Genomic DNA, 20,023 nt, shown 5'->3' with positions numbered 1-20,023 from the left:
TCGAAAGAGTGCCGCGGGATCTTTTACGTTCACCTGAGCGAGCTAACGTCTCGTCCGAAAGACGGCACCTCCGACAGTGCAGCGCTCCCTCAGCACTGCACTGGGAGAGTGTCAGCCTAGATTTATGTGCTCAAGTTCCATGGAGTGGGACTGTGAACCCACAATCCTTCTGACTCCGAGCCACAGCTGAGCTTAAGCTGGATGCTATATACTCGCCATTTCCTGATTTACCTTTCAGTTTCACTCTGTTCACCTTTGCTGGTGGCCTGCACAGTGAGCGCTGACCGCTTGGTCTTGCAATGTAAAAAGAAAAATTGCGGTGACTTCCTGTTTAAAAACGGAGAAAAGGCCTAAACTTTGACCAGTGCTCCCTCTAGTGTTTTGTATAATTCCCAAATTACCCCCTTCAAGAAACAGTCTTTTGAGTTTTCCCCGATAACATATGTATGAACATATGAAAATGACAGGCAGGAAAAGACCAGCTGGTCCATCAAGCCCGCCTCACACTCATGATGGCCGGAGCGTTATGACTAGAATCTTCCTACTGCCCACCCCTCCCCGCAGCCATGTAATCTCCTGGGAGGATAAAAAACACAGGGCCAACAGGGGAGAAAATACTCTTTGAAAATTCCTCTCCGCCCCCGTCGGTTATTCTATCCCACTGTCTCTTTTTGTGCCACCCCCTTTGTTTTGCCTTCCAACTACTCTATTTCTATGTGACCATCACACACTTTTCTCATTGTGTTATTTTGTCAACCTCTTTTTCTCAATATTTCTGTTTTAAATTAAATTTGAGAGAGTACATTTTAGAAAATGTAAAAGAAAATAATGTAATGCTTACCAACTCCAAAGAATGCAGCAGATAAAGGAAGACTTGCATTTATATAGCGCCTTTCACGAGCACCAGACGTCTCAAAGTGCTTTACAGCCAATGAAGTACTTTTGGAGTGCAGTCGCTGTTGGAATGTGGGAAACACGGCAGCCAATTTGCGCACAGCAAGCTCCCACAAACAGCAATGTGAAAATGCCCAGATAATCTGTTTTTCTTATGTTGGTTGAGGGAGAAATATTGGCCCAGGACACCGGGGATAACTCCCCTGCTCATCTTCGAAATAGTGCCAAGGGACAGCAGACACGAGAGAGCAGACGGGGCCTCAGTTTAACATCTCATCCGAAAGACGGCCCCTCCGACAGTGCAGCACTCCCTCAGCACTGCACTGGAGTGTCAGCCTAGCTTTGTGTGCTCAAGTCCCTGGAGTGGGACTGTGAACCCACAATCCTTCTTACTCAGAGGCGAGTGCGCTACCCACTGAGCCACAGATGGCACTGCAGGAGAAGAATTTGTCTTCTTGAATGATGAGGCTCTACAGCAACACCCTGCTGATGTTACAGGTCTGTAGAGATGGAATACCCATTAAGAATGGAATACCCATTAGAATGCCATTTGGTGGCATTACAACAACAACGTGCATTTATATAGCATTTTTAATGCAGGAAAGACCCATTACAGGCAACTGTTCCAGCTAAGTGTTGACATTTTAGCATTGGAATTCCCATCAGAAATGTTTACCTAGGAATTTTCAATGAAGTGTACAACCTATAAGAATTTTAAGATATAGATAGTTTTGATTGGTTCAAATTTTCAATCATTAAAAGTTTACCAATCATATGGACAGGTTGGATATCCATCAAATGCAAAACCTTTCATTATATAGACTAAAACGTTTTTTTTTTAATTGCTGAGCTCACGTGAAGAATTTTTCACAAGAATTCAGATGCAGTGGGAAATTTAAAGCCCAAAGATCTCCTGGGCTGCTATCAGCAGGGCCCCGAGAGATGCATGCCCCATTCCAGGAGACTCCCGGAGAGTTGGAACCACGATGGGGATGTGAAAGGCGCTATATAAATGCAAGTTCTTGCTTTACTAATGGTTGCTACACCCAAGGTAACAACACCATGGTAGCAGTTGCTCATGTTTGTAACCTCACTATGAGCAGGTGTGAACCTTTTGAGGTGGTTTGTTAGCTGCAGCATCCTTGTGTTAATTCGTGGCCTTTCGAAGCAAGTCGCTCGGTCTTTTTTCAAGCTTCTCTAACATGTTTTTGAGAGGTAGGAATGCTCAAAGATTGGATTGATGGTGCATTCATTCTCTCATCATTCCACCAGTTCTCTCCTTTGAATACCTCTTAATGTCTCTTCACTTCTCTGTTGTTCTCTCATCCCCATTTCCCAGCCCTCAAACTGGCCTTTAATCTGTTTCATTTCCTGTGTTTTTTCTCCGTTCTGACGAAGGGTTTCAACCTGAAACGTTAACTCTGTTTCTCTCTCCACGGATGTTGCCTGGCCTGCTGAGTTTTTCCAGCATTTTGTGTTGTTATTTGTAGACTCCCAGCTTGATACAGCACAGAAGGAGGCCATTCGGCCCATCGAGCCTGTGCTGGCTCTTTGGTAGAGCTCTCCTCCTAGTCCCACTCCCCCCTTGCTCTTTCCCCACAGCCCTGCCAATTTTTTTCCCTGTACAATGTTATGAAGTTTTGCTGTAAAATTTCCTCTTGAGAACCTAAATGGCCAGAACTACAGCCACGATCCCGTGATCCCACCGCAGTGTCTGCTCGGTTTGGGGTTTATTGTTAATTTAAGCTTGTTGTTAAAAGTAGCAAGCCCATTTCTGGAAAGCAAGAGTTGGACAGACACAGCCGCCAACTTTCATTTCTCCGGCATCTCATTCGGGCTTCTGGACAGTTTCACTTTCCAGACGTCACGGTTTGTTGATCGCCGGCTTGGGTTTCGATTCCGCAGCCCCGGCAGTTTCAGTGTTGATTTCACCGGGTGCCCTTTGGCCGGACCGCGGACTCCGGCCGCCTCGGTGTTGCCGATCGCCAGTCACTGCGGCCGGAATGAATGTCCGCTGCAGCCGAGAGGTGGCCCAATCCCTCGGGTCGGCTCTGTATAAGGAATGGGCTCGAAGGATCTTTGCAATCGAGGGCAGCAACAACTCAGAGCCGCTTTATTTTGCCCTCAGCCCAAGCTGCGAGGGGCCCTGGGATGAGAATTCCCGTTTGCATCAACTCCTCGCCCGCGGTCAGACGTACTCGGTTTGCATTGCCTCTGAAAACAGGATTCAAGGTGCAGAATCATACCGACATCTGCGAGACAATCTGACGAGGCTGCCCGAAAGATGCCAGGTTATGGAGCTGATGGCGTTTTTCCCAAACAAGCAGGGATCTTTGATCAAGGGGTTTTTGGTCCAAGACGATCAAAATCATAAGGGCACAGAGCGTCTCTTGCAAGATCTGGTCCGTGAGATTGGGCAGACAAGTCTCTGCACCTACACCAGAGAGGATGGGGGCAGAATGTGGCAGAGACTGGGGCTGGTCACAGATGGGCAGGAAAGAGAGATCTTCAGAAACTGCATCTCTCTGGCTGAAAGCCCAGAGCTTCATCCCTCTGTGTTAAACATCAAAAACTCAGTCGTGTTCTGCAAGTATGAAGAGGCTTATGGCGTTTTGGAAGAGGTAAGTCAGAAGTATATGTTTTTTTTTAATGTTTCTTTAAAGCAGGCGTCTCCAGCCTTTTGAGGAGGTGGGCCAGATCCCCACGACACCACTAGTAAGGGATTTGAGGAAATACTGAGGGTGGTTGAGTATTGTGTAATCTTGAGTATTGTGTGCAGTTTTGGTCGCCTTATCTGAGGAAGGATGTTCTTGCCATGGAGGGAGTGCAGCGAAGATTCACCAGACTGATACCTGGGATGGCAGGAATGACGTATGAGGAGAGATTGGGTCGATTGGGCTTGTACTCGCTGGAGTTTAGAAGAATGAGAGGGGATCTCATTGAAACTTATAAAATTCTAACAGGACTAGACAGACTAGATGCAGGAAGGATGCTCCCGATGGCCGGGGAGTCCAGAACCAGGGGTCACAGTCTAAGGATAAGGGGTAAGCCATTTAGGACAGAGATGAGGAGGAATTTCTTCACCCAGAGTGTGGTGAACCTGTGGAATTCTCTACCACAGAAGGCAGTAGAGGCCAATTCATTAAATATATTCAAGAAGGAGTTAGATATTTTTCTTAAGGCTAAAGGGATCAAGGGATATGGGGAGAAAGCAGGGACCGGGTACTGAATTTGGATGATCAGCCATGATTGAATTAAATAGCGGAGCAGGCTCGAGGGGCCGAATGGCCTACTCCTGCTCCTATCTTCTATGTTTCTATGAATCTGGAACTCACTACCTGAAAGGGTGGTAGAGGCAGGAACCCTCACAACATTCAAGAAGCATTTAGATGAGCACTTGAAATGCCATAGCATACAAGGCTATGGACCAAGTGCTGGAAAATGGGATTAGAATAGACAGGACTTGATGGCCGGCGCGGACACGATGGGCCAAAGGGCCTCTTTCTGTGCTGTATAACTCTATGGGGGAAAAATTCAGTTGTTTGCGCCTCCCGTTAGCGCCTTAAGAGGGCGCTAATGGGGCGCAAAGCCACTAGCGCCCGGGCGCGGCGATGTTTGCGCCGCTCGCGAAATTAACTAGACATTTTGCGGCAGCGCTAAACACTACCGCCACGATCTCCTGCGCCGACAGATTGTGACGTCAGTCAAGTGTGCAACGCCCCATTAGCGCCCCAGACCGGATATTGAGTGGCGCCCCCTGCCTTAACCGCCTGCCGCTAGCAACAACAGGTTGAGGGGAGCGTTTTGCAGTCAGGAAGAGACTGGGAGAGCGCTATTTAAAGGCGACCGCTTCCTGCCTTTTTTTATTGGTGACATTTTTGCACCACGCATTCTGAGAGAGAGAGAGACTTCTGGAGAGATTCAACACTGTGTGAAGGAGTTTTGAGTACTGAGCAGCACTTTGCAGGTTCATTTTGATTTGCCCTTCCTTGCTTATAATAATAATCAACTTTATTGTCATTGTTAGTGCACAAGTGCAGTACAATGAAATGTAGGCTTGCGGCTCCCGAGAGTGTACATTTTGATTAAGACATTTAACATTCAACATTCATTTGGCTTGTAATACATTAACATAAACATAAACATAATAAAGTGCATTGGCAGATGTGCAGGCTTTAGAGTTTATTTGTAGAGTTCAGTAGGATGACAGCCCTGGGAAAGAAGCTGTTCCTAAATCTGGTCGTTCGGGTGCGAATGCATCTGCAGCGTCTCCCAGATGGCAGGGGGGCGAACAAACTGTGGCTGGGGTGGGTAGGGTCTTTGATGATGGTCAGTGACCTCCGTAAACAGCGTTTCTGGTATATGTGCTCTATGGTCGGTAGCCGGGTGCCGGTAATGCGTTGGGCAGTTTTGACTACCCGCTGCAGGGCTTCACCGGCGCTCTGAGGTAGCGCCTCGCTCCTCGGCCTTTGCACCTTAAGACAGGTGTGAAGCGCCTGATTTAGCGCTCCAATCACCTCCAGGGGCGATAAAAGCCAAGTTTGCTGTCGGAGGCGATAATTAGCGCCAGGCGCTAAACTTTGCGCACAGCTGATAATGGCGCCCCAAATGGGGCGATACCGAATTTTTCCCCCATATGACTAAGTGGGCTGCATCTGGTTAAAGCTTTTAAGCCAGGCAGCCTCCTGCTCAAACCCCAATCTTCCTTTGAATCTTTGATCTATTTCCACCACCTTCACTTCTGTCTCTCTTTCTGTCTGTCTACATTTTTGCTTCCTTCACTTCTGTCTTATCCTTTTTTCCTATTCTTTTGCTTTTCTCTCATGCTTTTCACTTTCCATTTTATCTCGTCCCCCATATTCCGTTGTTCTCGCCTCCTTTCGCTTCTGCAGCTGTGGGCGGGGACAGACAGCAGCATCAGGACCCAGGCGGTGGGTCTGAGAGGTAGCAGGGTTACTATTCAGGGGCTAGATATTTAAAATGATCACAATTCAGCTGTTGCTGGCGGGCTTGTTTTTCCAAGAGATGGGCGCTTCTCAATAATACTGCTTTCTGTGCAGGGAGCAGGAGGGATCAGTTAAAAGACACAGGTCTGATAAAATTGGGAACTGGAGCAGATTCGGCCTGCAGGCAAGACAACTCTACCTTAAAGGGTGCAGTCATGTTGCAGTTCTTGTAATGTCTAGACAACTCAGCTCCTGGACAAATGAATAAGAAAACTCCTTCAATAAAAACAGAAAATACTGGAAACACTCAGTAGATCAGGCAGAATCTGTGGAGAGAGAGAGAGAAACAGAGTTAACGTTTCAGGTCGATTGGAACTTCTGATGAAAGGCCAGGGCTTGAAACGTTAACTCTGTTTCTCTCTCCACAGATGCTGCCTGGCTTGCTGAGTATTTCCAGCATTTTCTGTTGTTATTTTGAATAAACTCTATGCTCATTTTCATGAGGAGAGCCCGACTTCCTCGTGAGTGAGATGGGAGATTCCATGTCAAGGGCTTTGGCGACTTGAATATAAATCCTGTGACCGTGAGCCATGCAATAGGATGGATTCCACCAACTTAACATAATGTGCTCCTTTAAAGGCTGCGATAAAAGCCTAACTTATTTTTTTTTACTGATTGCATCTTTCTTTACTAAACATAATTTTTTTTAGAAGTCAGATACATGGATAACAGGGCTAAGCAATAGCATTCAGACACCAAGAACTAAGAAAAATAGCAATGATTTACAGACTGCTCTGAAGATTTCTCTTATGTTGAATGCTGTCTTTGTATTTCTGCTCATCAAAGTGTGCAGAACTGATTCCCAAAGCCAAGGATGTTCTGCAATTAGCTGATCAATGCAACAGGACTTCCAGAAAGGGCCCACTTCCAGTAATCGTGATAGAGGGACTCGACGCGACAGGTGAGAAACATCAAGACCTTTTATATTTTACACAACTGGAATACGTACCATGTAACATCCCTCACAAAATATGCTGTGAATTCAGTTCAAGAGTCTGTGTAAATTAGTACTGTATAAAAGTCATAAACTAAACCCGACGTGAACAATAGGGCAGAATTCCATTGAAGGAGCTACAGGAAACTTTTTTTTATCCGGCACGGACGGGACCGACGTGGTGCCGGTTCATCAAAAATTCCAGATAACCGAAAGCTACAGTAAAAGATACGGAGCTGAGAGCTGAGAGCTCCATATAAAACAACAAACCCTGTTGCTTAGCAACAGGTTCAGAACAATGGCCACAAGTTGCAAGCGTCTCTGTAGCTTAGCAACAGCTGCAGCCACACCCTTGCACAGCAACACATGGAGGAAGGCAAGTAATAAAAGTTACCTGAACCTACTCCTGAATTTTGCCGGTTAACCGAGATTTCCGGTTATTTAGGTGCCGGTAAATTGAAAGTTTCCTGTAGTTCCATTAATGTAGTGTAACTCAAGCCATCTAAAGTTTAAATGTCAGATATCATTAGACTGATATTGGCAGTCCTGACCTGAAAGTGTTGGGGAGTGATTAAGTCAATAAAACAGGTTTTTATAGCATCTTACAACACAGAAGGAGGCCGTTCAGCCCATCGTGCCTGTGCCGGCTCTTTGAAAGATCTGCCCAGTGTAGTCTCACATCCCAGCTTTTTCCCCATAACCCTACGAATCAGTCCTCTCCAAGTACATGTCCAATTGCCTTTTGAAAGTTCCTCTGGAATCTGATTCCGCCGCCCTTTCAAGTAGTGCTTTCCAGATCTTAACAACCCTCCGTGTGAAAAAAACTTCTCCTCATTTCCGCTCTAGTTCTTTGCCAATTATTTTAAATCTGTGACTTCTGGTTACTGACCCACTTGCTGTTTCTCCCTACTTGCTCTATCAAAACCCCTCATAATTTTGAATACTTCTATTAGATCTCCCCCGAACCTTCTCTGCTCTAAGGAGAACAATCCCAGTTTCTCCAATCTCTCCACATAACTGAAGTCCCTCATCCCTGGTATCATCCTGGTAAACCTTCTCTGTACCCTCCCCAAGGCCATGACATCCTTCCTAAAGTGTGGGGGCCAGAATTGTACACAATTGCCCAGAATTGTTATGTAAGTAAAACAAATCAGTAAATTAAATTATAACACTATTTGTTCAGGTAAACCTTGCAACTGAGATTTTAGTCATTTCAATGATAGTATTCAGCTCCTCAGATATATTCGGGGTGGGGGGGCGAGTGTGAGGGAGACAGAACAGTTGCCAATTTCTCCCCCTCCTCTCCAAAAGGTATTTTCATGTTAGGACACCTCGCTCAAGTGCCCCTTTTGTTCGTACGAGCCTAGCTAGTGTGTGTGGGCAGGCTATTCAATGATAAAGGGCCTCAGAGCTCACCCAACAAACACATACATGTCTCCTACTGAGTTGCTGGATAGAAGTCAGAGAGGGAACCCTGGCTGATTTTTCGTTCCCTAGTCTAGAGGTCAGTTGTGGTGTCTGCTGTCCCAGATCGACTAAATCTCACCTGGGACCTTCTGGCTTATATGGCTCACCAGATAATCCATTTAACCTTCTTCTTCTTCTTAGGCAGTCCCTCGGAACCGAGGATGACTTGCTTCCACATTAAAAATGAGTTCGCAGGTGACTGATGAGTCCAATGCGGGACCTACAGTCTCTGTCACAGGTGGGGCAGACGGTGGTTGAAGGGGCGGGTGGGTGGGGTGCTTGGGTTGACGTGCGCTCCTTGCGCTTAGCTTCCGCTTGCTCCCGGCGAAGAGACTCGAGGTGTTCGGCGCCTTCCCGGATGCTTCTCCTCCACTTTGTGCGGTCTTGGGCCAGGGATTCCCAGGTGTCGGTGGGGATGTTACACTTTTTCAAGGAGGCTTTGAGGGTGTCCTTGAAGCATTTCCTCTGCCCACCTGGGGCTCTCTTGTCGTGTCGGAGTTCCGAGTAGAGCGCTTGTTTTGGGAGTCTCGTATCGAGCATGCGGACAATGTGACCCGTCCATCGGAGCTGATCGAGCGTGGTCAAAGCTTCGATGCTGGGGATGTTGGCCTGCGCCAAACACTGACGTTGGTGCGCCAGTGTTCCATTTAACCACTGGGTTGTTGGGTAGCGGAGCATGTAGAATTTTAAAACCTATATATTTTCCTCATTCAATGCTCTGGTTATATGTAGCCCGTGCACTTTAACTGAATAACAAACAATTAAATAGAACTCCTCTATTATGTGTTATGGGAGCAGTTTTTAACTCTTTATATTTATTGGGGCAATCTATAGGAAAAAGTACTTTGACTGAGGCTTTAAAGGAATCTATTCAAGCAACACTTCTGAAGAGCCCACCAGACTGCATTGGCCATTTGAGAAAAACGTTTGATGCAGAACCACCTCTCATTCGACGGGCTTTTTATGCTTTGGGTAATTACATTTCTGCCGCTAGCATAGCGAGTGAATCTGAAAAGACTCCAGTAATCGTGGATCGGTAAGTCTTAACCTTTAGAAATACCCAGTGAGTGGTCATTAGTGAATAACCTTCATGGATATCCAATGATGGTCCATTAGAGTGTAACTTTCAATGGTGTCCAGTGAAGATCTAACAATGTAGATCTCTAATGAAATTGATGAATTTATAACTTTCAACATACACTTGTTCTTTAAGTTCTTAAGCACATAAGAACATAAGAACATAAGAAATAGGATAAGGAGTAGGCCAATCGGCCCCTCGAGCCTGCTCCACCATTCAATAAGATCATGGCTGATCTGATCCTAACCGCCAATCCACTATCACAGAACCATCTCCTGAATCTAACAGAATTAGACACACGAAATAGGAGCAGGATCAGGCTACACGGCCCCTGGGCCCGCTCCGCTACCCATAGGGCCATGACCGATCCGAACCTAGACTCGTGTCCAAATTCCTGCCCGCTCCCCATAACCCTTAATTCCCTTTACTTCTAGGAAACTGTCTATTTCTGTTTTAAATTTATGTAATGATGTAGCTTCTACAGCTTTTTGGGGCAGCATATTCCATGGACCTACCACCCTCTGAGTGAAGTAGTTCCTCCTCCTCTCAGTTTTGAAAGAGCAGCCCCTTATTCTAAGACTATGCCCCCTAGTTCTAGTTTCACCCATCATCGGGAACATCCTCCCCGCATCCACCCGATCCAACCCCTTCACAATCTTATATGTTTCAATAAGATCGCCTCTCATTCTTCTGAACTCCAATGAGTAGAGTCCCAATCTACTCAACCTCTCCTCATATGTCCATCCCCTCATCCCCGGGATTAACCGAGTGAACCTTCTTTGTACTGACACATTTAGCTGTCAGCATCATTACTGCTGCAGTAAATGGAAATTCTGCTGGAAGGAAAGGCAGTCTTACAATGTGATCCCTTTCCCAGGGTTCGTACAGAAACACAAACACTGCAAATTTAGGAAAACAATGAAGAAGATAAGATTACTATAACCACAGAACTAAGGGATATTGGTTTAAGATTCACAAGCCTAAAGCTACTTTTATATTTGAGCCCAAGTCTTTGGAGAGCAAGCTACTTGCACCGTCCTCCCACATTTAGTTATGGATAGTGCAGCCTGTCTTCACATAAACCAGCTACACTCTGGGGGTCACTATTCCACACATGCTCAAATTAGCTCTGGCATTTTGGCTGGTGCGCATATGAAAGTCATGACAAATATGATGTTGTGTCACAGAAGTGATTAGCTTCTCATATACCTAATTCCATGAACACATCGCTGCCATAATGTAATGCTGCAGTCAGAACAGCTTGTTTACTGGTCCCAGGAAGGCTCGGTAGGAAACAGATCTTCCGGGCTGCTAGGAAGTTTATCTTAACGTTTCTGCAAACTACAAAAGACCCGTGTTACAGGAGTCAGCAGCTAAAGAAGACCAACAGAAAAGCAGCTTCTAGTGAATCTAAATATCTCCCACCGAGAGTAGTGGACATGTAGAAAAGGCTGTTAGTAAAAGCATTTAAGGCTGAGTTCGATAAAGCAGTTCCACAGTTGTCAGGTCGGAGATGGGATTGATGTTTAAAGGGAGGATTGATGGGTTGCATTGTTGAAAGAAATAATCCATGGTTCTTGAGCCATGGGGTATGAATGGGGAACATAGTGCGGAGGGTATCAAGGCAGGGTGAATAGCGGAGAGCTGAGGGCTAAAGAATACTCTGGAATTTTGATTGATTACTTTTGGGGATCATGAAATATTTACATTTCCCTCAGGATAGTGAATAGGTGGTGCAGAGTACATGACAGGAATTTTCCACTTCATGACTTTCTGCTTCCAGCTTCACGATGTATAAAAGCTCAGTTGTTGCAAAGGCGGCAGAAGTGGTGACATACACTTGGATACAATTTGGAAATGATCACAATCTATTTATTTATGATTCAATATTATTTACTCACGTCCCACTCAATAATCTTATTTACTCACATTCAAGTCCCACTCCAGGGACTTGAGCACATAAAGCTTGGCTGACACTCCAGTGCAGTGCTGAGGGAGTTATCTTTCGGATGAGACATTAAACCGAGGCCCCGTCTGCTCTCTCAGGTGGATGTAAAAGATCCCATGGCCACTATTTTGAAGAAGAGCAGGGGAGTTCTCCCCGGTGTCCTGGGGCCAATATTTATCCCTCAATCAACAGAATAAAAACAGATTTTCTGGGTCATTATCACATTGCTGTCTGTGGGAGCTTGCTGTGCGCAAATTGGCTGCTGCGTTTCCTACATTACAACAGTGACTACACTTCAAAAAGTACTTCATTGGCTGTAAAGCGCTTTGAGACGTCCGGTGGTCGTGAAAGGCGCTATAGAAATGCAAGTCTTTCACGTCTTTCTTTCACAATTATTTCAGCGGTAGATGAATACGTTTTAAAGCAAATTTACACACAAATTCCAAATTCATTACTTCTTCTCCTTCTTAGGCAATCCCTCAGAACCGAGGATGACTCGCTTCCACATCAAACATGAGTTCTCAGGTGACTGATGAGTCCAATGCGGGACCTACTGTCTCTGTCACAGGTGGGGCAGACGGTGGTTGAAGGGGCAGTTGGGTGGGGTGCTTGGGTTGACTTGCGCTGCCTGCACTTGGCTTCCGCTTGCTCCCGGCGAAGAGACTCGAGGTGTTCGGCGCCTTCCCGGATGCTTCTCCTCCACTTTTGTGCGGTCTTGGGCCAGGGATTCCCAGGTGTCGGTGGGGGATGTTACACTTTTTCAAGAAGGCTTTGAGGGTGTCCTTGAAGTATTTCCTCTGCCCACCTGGGGCTCTCTTGCCGTGCCGGAGCTCCGAGTAGAGCGTTAGTTTTGGGAGTCTCGTATCGGGCATGCGGATAATGTGACCCGTCCAAATTCATTACACAGATTAACAGGCAATCAATTAATACTTTCGGCCCTAAATTTCCTCAGGGTTCTCCTGATCTCCGACTAACTTCAGCACAACCCCGAGAGAATGGCATCAACGGCTGTTTCTCCAGCAGGGGGTCAGGAGAAATCCCACAGAAACGTAGGGGGGATTAATTGGGGGGGGGGCCATTTTGGGGTGCTAACGTCACCGGGCGCTAATTCCGTGTACAGAAATTACTAAAAGCTTGTGGACAGGTTCAAAAAATTAATAAGGCTAATGCAATATTGGCCTTTAAAAGTTATGTTACAGTGGTGTAAAGTTCTGGTTAGATCCCATTTAGAGCACTGCGTTCAGTTCCAGGCCTCGTACCTCAGGGAGGATATATCGGCCTTGGAGGGGAGCAGTGCAGATTCACTAGAATGATACCGGGGCTAAAAGGATTCAATTATGAGGATGGGTTACATAGACTAGGCTTGTACTCCCTTGAGTATAGAAGATTAAGGGGTGATTTGATTGAGGTGTTTAAGATTATTAAACAATTTGATCGGGTAGAGGGTGAGAAACTATTTCCTCTGGTGGGGGGAGTCCAGAACAAGGGGGCATAACCTTAAAATTAGAGCCAGGCCGTTCATGGGGTGATGTCAGGAAGCACTTCTTCCCACAAACGATAAGGGAAATCTGGAACTCTCTCCTGCAAAAAGTTGTTGATGCTGGGGGTCAATTGAAAATTTCAAAACTGAGATTGACAGACTTTTGTTAGGCTAGGGTATTACGGAATCAAGGCGCGTGCAGGTTTGGTCTCCTTATTTAAGGAGGGATATACTTGCATTGGAGGCAGTTCAGAGAAGGTTCACTCAGTTGATTCCGGAGATGAGGAGGTTGTCTTATGAAGAAAGGTTGAGCAGGTTGGGCCTATACTCATTGGAGTTTAGAAGAATGCTAATGCAACATATAAGATTCTGAGGGGACTGACAGGGTAGATGCTGAGAGGATGTTTCCCCTCGTGGGGGAATCTAGAACTAGGGGGCATAGTTTCAGAATAAGGGGTCGCCCATTTAAGATGGAGATGAGGAGGAATTTCTTCTTCTCAGGGTCGTGAATTTTTGGAATTCTCTACCCCAGAGAGCTGTGGAGGCTGGCTCATTGAATGTATTCAAGGAGGAGATAGACAGATATTTGAGCTACAGGGGAGTCGAGGGTTATGGGGAGCGGGCGGGAAAGTGGAGTTGAGGCCAAGATCAGATCAGCCATGATCTCATTGAATGGCGGAGCAGGCTCGAGGGGCCAAATGGCCGACTCCTGCTCCTGTTTCTTCTGTGTCTTAACTCCATCTGCATAAGAACATATCAGCCATGATCAAATTGAATGGTGGAACAGGCTTAAGGGGCTGAGTGGCCTACTCCTGCTCCTATGAGTTGTGTAGAGACCAATAAGTTTATTGACTAGCTTTCTTATTCTTTGAACTAGACGATGCAGTTTCACAAGATAATTCAATTGCTATTTAGTTGATGAACTAGTCATCAAAAACTAGCCATTAAAAATCCAATGACATGTAATTCGCAGACTATGCTGCGTATTATTTGTTAGGTTTTCTGGTTTCTTAAGTTAAAAAATTACATGATTAGATACACTGACACTCGTCAATACGTCTTTTGACAAAGCAGAACATAACCCTGTGTAAATTGGCAGTGCTTTATTCCATTTAACGACAGGCCTCCATGAAGTCAACAAAGAAGCTGGGCCTTGTTGCCAGTCTAAGTTAAACTATTCTGAACTAAGATCACAAGAAGGTGATCAGCTTTGCGAGGTTAAGACATTCATTAATAATATCAATTGCACAAATTATTGTCAATCTTTCTCACAAGTTACCAAACTTTTTTTTTATAGATACCGTGGGGGGAAAAATTCAGTTGTTTGCACCTCCCGTTAGCGCCTTAAGAGGGCGCTAATAGGGCACAAAGCAACTAGCGCCCGGGCACGGCGATGTTTGCGCGAAATTAACTAGACATTTTGCAGCGGCGCTAAACACTACCGCCAGCAGATTGTGACGTCAGTCGAGTGTGCAACGCCCCGGTAGTGCCCCGGACCGGATATTGAGTGGCGCCGCCTGCCGCTAGCAATGACAGGTTGAGGGGAGCGTTTTGCAGTCAGAAAGGGACTGGGGGAGCCCTATTTAAAGGCGACCGCTTCCTGCCTTTTTTTGTTGGTGACATTTTTGCACCACGCATTCTGAGAGAGAGAGAGAGAGAGACTTCTGGAGAGATTCAACGCTGTGTGAAGGAGTTTTGAGTACTGAGCAGCACTTTGCAGGTTCTTTTTGATTTGCCAATCCTTGCTTCGCCAGCGCCCTGAGGCAGTGCCTCGCTGCTCAGCCTTTGCACCTTAAGACAGGTGTGAAGCACCTGATTTAGCGCTCCAATCACCGCCAGGGGCGATAAAAGCCAAGTTTGCCGTCGGAGGCGATAATTAGCGCCAGGCGCTAACCTTTGCGCACGGCCGATAATGGCGCCCCAAATGGGGCGATACTGAATTTTTCCCCCTGTATGTCTTTATAAGGAATGGGTATGTTGTGTTATGTTCTAGATTCTGGCATAGCACTGCAGCCTATGCAATCGCAACGGAGGTCAGTGGAAAGGTGGAGAACCTCCCGCCTCCTCACCATGAATTGTACCAGTGGCCCCAGGATCTAGTGCAACCAGATTTGGTGCTGCTGCTTACAGTCAGTGCAGAGGAGAGAGTCCGCCGCTTGGAACGAAGAGGAGAGATGAGGACAAAGGAAGAAATCGAGCTGGAAGCAAACAGTCTATTTCGACAAAAGTAAGGCAGCTGTTACTTAAAATGGAGGAGACAGTGCAGCCATTTTTTGGGTTATTTGCTTAGGACTTATCCAGAATATGCTGATTACTCTGCCTCTTCACCTCCCTCTCCTCGTTTGACGCTCCTTAAACCCGCCTTTTTGACCAAGTATTTGGTCCTTTCTTTGCTTCAGCATCTGTTCCCATGTCTCTGTGATGATTTTCTCCGCTAAAGGTGCTATATAAATACAACTTGTTGTTAACTGGAATTTACTTTGCATTCATTAGCGGGCAACAAAGTAGTCCCAGCATTCCAAGATCCCTGTCCTTGTTTTGGAATCCTTCCATGACTTTCTTCTCCAGCAATATGTACCCTCTGCTTCTCTGACCCTCCCCCTCCCCAATTCCATTACTCCCTGTTCAGTGTTCACCTCCCAGCTTTGTAAAGTGTTGGGACGTTGTTACATAAAGAGTACTATATAAACATATATTTATGATTTATGATAATTTTAAGATTGTTGGGTCCCTGTTTGCTTTCTTATTGAAATGTTTCTGCAATTGGGATTGGCCCAGAGTGTTGTGGGGACTGATAACTCAGCACGTGGGAGACTGGTGCAGCAGCTCAGTGCTGGGCCCTCGACTCCAATAGTGGCGGCAGGATGTCAGTCAGTCAGCAACAGCTGGGACTGTGTCTCTTCTCTTGGAGAAAATCAAAAACTGCATTCCAGGCCCCTGTGAGCAATGCAATAGGATATTATATTATATGAAGAAATAATTCACGCTGACTGACGTAAGAAAACTACTAGGCACTTGGTCTAAGCGTTAAACAAAGCTTTAATCAACTGTTTTACAACATGGAGGTCTAGTTGTGTCCTTCACTAGTTCCTGTTAAAGAATGTCCTGAGCAAGCTGGGCCCGTGCCCGAGTATTTATACTCTCCCTGGACAGCGCCCCCAGCAGGCCGCCCAGTATCATTTCATAAGTCATTTCCACATGAATGACAAGATTCATGTCACTGACGTTTATGGAACAGCTGATCATAAAATCATACAGCACAGAAGGAGGCCGTTCAGCCCATCGTGCCTGTGCCAGCTAATATCATTTATAATGATTTATTAAAAATACACTACCAATTTATAGGACACACACCATGCTTTCATGTGAAGTTGTGCTCATTAGTGCTGATGGAAATAGTAATGGAATGTGCCACAAACAAGTCCTTCAAAATATTTGTTTGAAATTGTACCTCGATGACCGAGTTTATTTTCGTGTAATAATAAACATTTGCAATTCCGTAGCTAGCCTCACAATTAGAGCCGCCATCATCTTCTCGGTGGTTGTGAGGTTCTGAATACTCCTGGTGGGTGCAAACCTTCACGGATAAGGTAACAGTAGGACGTTACTCTTCTTTAAAGAGAACCACTTTGGTCCTGTAATTCCGTGGTCTCCTGCTGAGGTTACTGCAGACCAGGAGAACCTCCATAGTCTTTGCGGTGACTCAGTAAAGTACCCTCAAGTCACTTTGCAGCGTAGTTTAGACACTACAGTAAACTCTTGTTTAAACGGCACTTAATTATCCGGAATACTTTAATAACCGGTAAAATAGATAACTGGTAATCTTGCCGAATCCATCCAGCACTCGTTTTGCCGAGTCCGAGTCTCCCGCCTTCGCCGAGTTAGTCAGTGGTTTTTATTTTTGTTTGTGTTAAAAGTTGCCTTGGTAGGTATACCTCTGTGTTATCCAGAATTTTTCATCAACCAGCACCATCCTGGTCCTGTAGATGCCGGATAAGAAAGAGTTTACTGTAGTTCCAAGTACTGAAGATGAAACTAAGAACCAGATTCTGAACCACAAAAACCAGAAGTTCATAATACTGAAACTTCAGGTTACTTATTGGCTGACAGGAACTGACCAACTCAAAACAAATTTCATGGTTTGTACCAAGAACTGTGTTGACCTTTCTTTAAAATGTGCTTCTAATTTTTTTCACAATAGGGTGGAAGCAACTTACAGAAGAATGGAGAATCCAGCTTGTGTCGTACTCGATGCCAGTGCTTCAAAGGAAGAGGTCCTCAAAAATGCTCTTCTTGTGATCGAAAGATACTGTGGCATTGAAAGAACTTGACTTCATACATTGGAGAATCTGAGCTGCAATCATCTCCTACTAAAATACATTTCATGTCTTTATTTAGTACACTTTAACAGGGCACCAACTTCGCATGAACAGAGTAATTTGAAGTTGAATCATGCAAAACACTGAAGTAAGTTTGTTACCCCAGAGTGCCTTGCAAACATAGTTGTCCACTCTTTTCTGGTCACAGTGCCATTGATGTCAGGGATGCGAATGGTCTATTCAACTAATTTTAGAATTACTTTTTGCTTAACATATTTCAGATTTTAGAAGTTGCATCAAGTTTCATTCCAGTAAAACATCGCACCCACACCTAATAGGTCTGCAGTGCCTTAACCTGCTCTGCAGTAAACAGTGTACATAACAAATATATTTTATCTCACTGTATTGAGTACTTCTGTTATGTGTCATCATCCTGTAGTCTGGTTATATTTTGTAATGAATAAACTTAAAATACATCCGTCCAACATTATTTGTGCATCGATTTCATTGTATGGAAATCTCTGAAATAAAAAGAAAGTGTTCAATCCACGTTGCCTCAGGAAGTGATTTTTGTTGTTTTTAGGAAAGGCAGTACTTATTGCCCACCCAATGTTTCCCGGAGAGCGTTCGGAGTCAACCACATAGTGTGGGACTGGAGTGACATGTAGATCAGACCAGGTAGACACGTGGCATGTCCCTTCCCTGAAAGGCAACTTCAATGGAAAGGAAAATTGGGCTGGGCGGATAACGGGCGGTCGATCTTATATCACCCGTTTTGTGCCCCGTCAACACGTTCCAGCGATTCTCTCTGCTTCAGCAGTACTGGTCACACTTGTAAGAGTTTCAAGTGCCTTACGTTCGGAAGCGTGCCTGTACTGCCCAATATCAAACTATACAACAGTAGGCGTAATAATAGGAACAACAGAAAATGCTGGAAATACTCAGCAGGTCAGGCAGCATTTGTGAAGAGAGAAACAGAGTTAACCTTTCAGGTTGATGATCTTTCATCAGAACTGCCCACCCTCAAGCCTTGAGGTATGGGTTCAGAGAAACCCTCTCCTGCCCATTGTCAAAATGAACGGGGGCCATCCCGATACAGTGAATCTGGGATTAGTCAACTAACTCTTAGGGCTGGGTTTTACCAGCCCTGAGGAGGTGGGTCTGGAGGCGGGACTGCTGGGAAAATCCAAAAGAATGGTCTCCAACCAATCTTCCCAGGAGTCGGGTACCCGATTTGTGCAGGGACCCGACTCCTAGCGGCGGGAAGGGGATTACAGCCAGGTTAACAGGCAGTTAAGAGGCTTTTACCCATTTTGAGACTTCTGCTGTGGGCTTCTCGATGTCGGGGACCCCTGCCAGGGTAAGTGAGGCGTGCTGTGGGTCTGTTGTAATGTGACAGCTGCAGAAGTGGTGTGAAGGACGAAATGGGACACTGATGAGTATCAGAGGTGAGATGTTGGGAAAGTCATTTTAATGTGTTTAGATTTTTCTGTAGGTGACAAGCTTTGAAGTGTTTGTGTGGCCTCACCTCTTTGGGAGAAGTGACAGATCGCTTCTGTATCTTCACCTACAGCTGCCATCTGTTTTATCCTAAGGAGAGAGTCATTGGAGAGCCTGGGAGCAAGGGCTCACCTTTGTACAGTCATTGTCAGTGTTTGACAGCACCTCAATGCTGTCAGCTGATTTGACAGTGTTTGACAGCATTAAGGTGCTGTCAAACACTGTCAAATCATCTGTCAAAAAAAAATTGTGCGTGGCCCCTTTAAGAAAACCAGCAGATGAAGCATCATCAACTGACGTCATCTGACACCGGCTTTCTCTTAATTGGCCGGCAAGCCCGCAGGGCGGGCTTAACAAGGCCAATCAGGGCAAAATAGCCTCTGTGCGTCGGACGTCGCTGGGGGCGGGACTAGAACCCGAAAGGCAGCAGTCCCGCCCCCAACTCATCTCGGCAGGTAAAATCCAGCCCTTATTGTTTCAGTTTGAAGTAATGTGTGAGTGGTGACATTCTACAAACTGGTCCGTCTACCTTTAATACACATCTTCAGTGCTCGGCCCTTTAACAAATATGTTGCTCTTCGTCTCAGCAGCTGCAGTATATGACTGAAAAAACATTTAAAACTTCATGAAACCACTTTGATTTAAAACACACCACGCCCTACGGGCTTGCTGGCCAATTAAGAGGACCAGCCACATAAATACTGCGGCAACAGAGGCTGGGTATTCTGTGGCGAGTGTCTCACCTCCTGACTCCCCAAAGCCTTTCCATCATCTACAAGGCACAAGTAAGGAGTGTGATGGAATACTCTCCACTTGCCTGGATGAGTGCAGCTCCAACAACACTCGAAGCTCGACACCATCCAGGACAAAGCAGCCCGATTGATTGGCACCCCATCCACCACCTTAAACACTCACTCCCTCCACCACCGGTGCACCGTGGCTGCAGTGTGTACCATCTACAAGATGCACTGCAGCAACTCGTTGAGGCTTCTTTGGCAGCACCTCCCAAACCCGCGACCTCTACCACCTAGAAGGACAAGGGCAGCAGGCGCATGGGAACACCACCACCTCCAAGCTCCCCTCCAGGTCACACACCATCCTGACTTGAAGTATATCTGCGTTCCTTCATCGTCGCTGGGTCAAAATCCTGGAACTCCCTCCCAAACAGCACTGTGGGAGTACCTTCACCACACGGACTGCAGCGGTTCAAGAAGGCGGCTCACCACCACCTTCTCGAGGGCAATTAGGGACGAGCAATAAATGCTGGCCTCGCCAGCAACACCCACATCCCATAAACGAATAAAAAAAAACTTAAATTTAACTCATTTCCAAATCGTTGCTGTGGTAAAACGCCTTAAAAAAAAAACCCTGAAACAAAACACATTAGAGATGTGACT

At 45.8% G+C, this 20,023-nt stretch overlaps 1 protein-coding gene across 2 annotated transcripts; it reads left to right on the top strand.

Moving 5' to 3' along the window:
- Window positions 1–2,806: 2,806 nt before the first annotated feature.
- On the top strand, window positions 2,807–17,673 carry cmpk2 (cytidine monophosphate (UMP-CMP) kinase 2, mitochondrial). Of its 2 annotated transcripts, XM_085996369.1 has the most exons (5): window positions 2,807–3,515; window positions 6,687–6,801; window positions 9,136–9,337; window positions 14,801–15,034; window positions 17,009–17,673. In XM_085996369.1, the coding sequence occupies exons 1-5, from the start codon at window positions 2,898–2,900 to the stop codon at window positions 17,136–17,138; spliced, it is 1,299 nt and encodes a 432-aa protein (XP_085852495.1). In that variant the 5' UTR covers window positions 2,807–2,897; the 3' UTR covers window positions 17,139–17,673. The 2 variants fall into 2 exon arrangements, with proteins under 2 accessions (XP_085852495.1, XP_085852496.1); XM_085996370.1 differs by lacking the exon at window positions 14,801–15,034.
- Window positions 17,674–20,023: the final 2,350 nt, after the last annotated feature.

This window comes from Somniosus microcephalus, chromosome 9, assembly GCF_052327205.1.
Source record: "Somniosus microcephalus isolate GS21.2 chromosome 9, FLI_Smic_1.0, whole genome shotgun sequence".
Taxonomy (NCBI): domain Eukaryota; kingdom Metazoa; phylum Chordata; class Chondrichthyes; order Squaliformes; family Somniosidae; genus Somniosus; species Somniosus microcephalus.
Note: the sequence above shows the minus strand (reverse complement) of the source record. Positions and strands in the feature narration are given on the sequence as shown.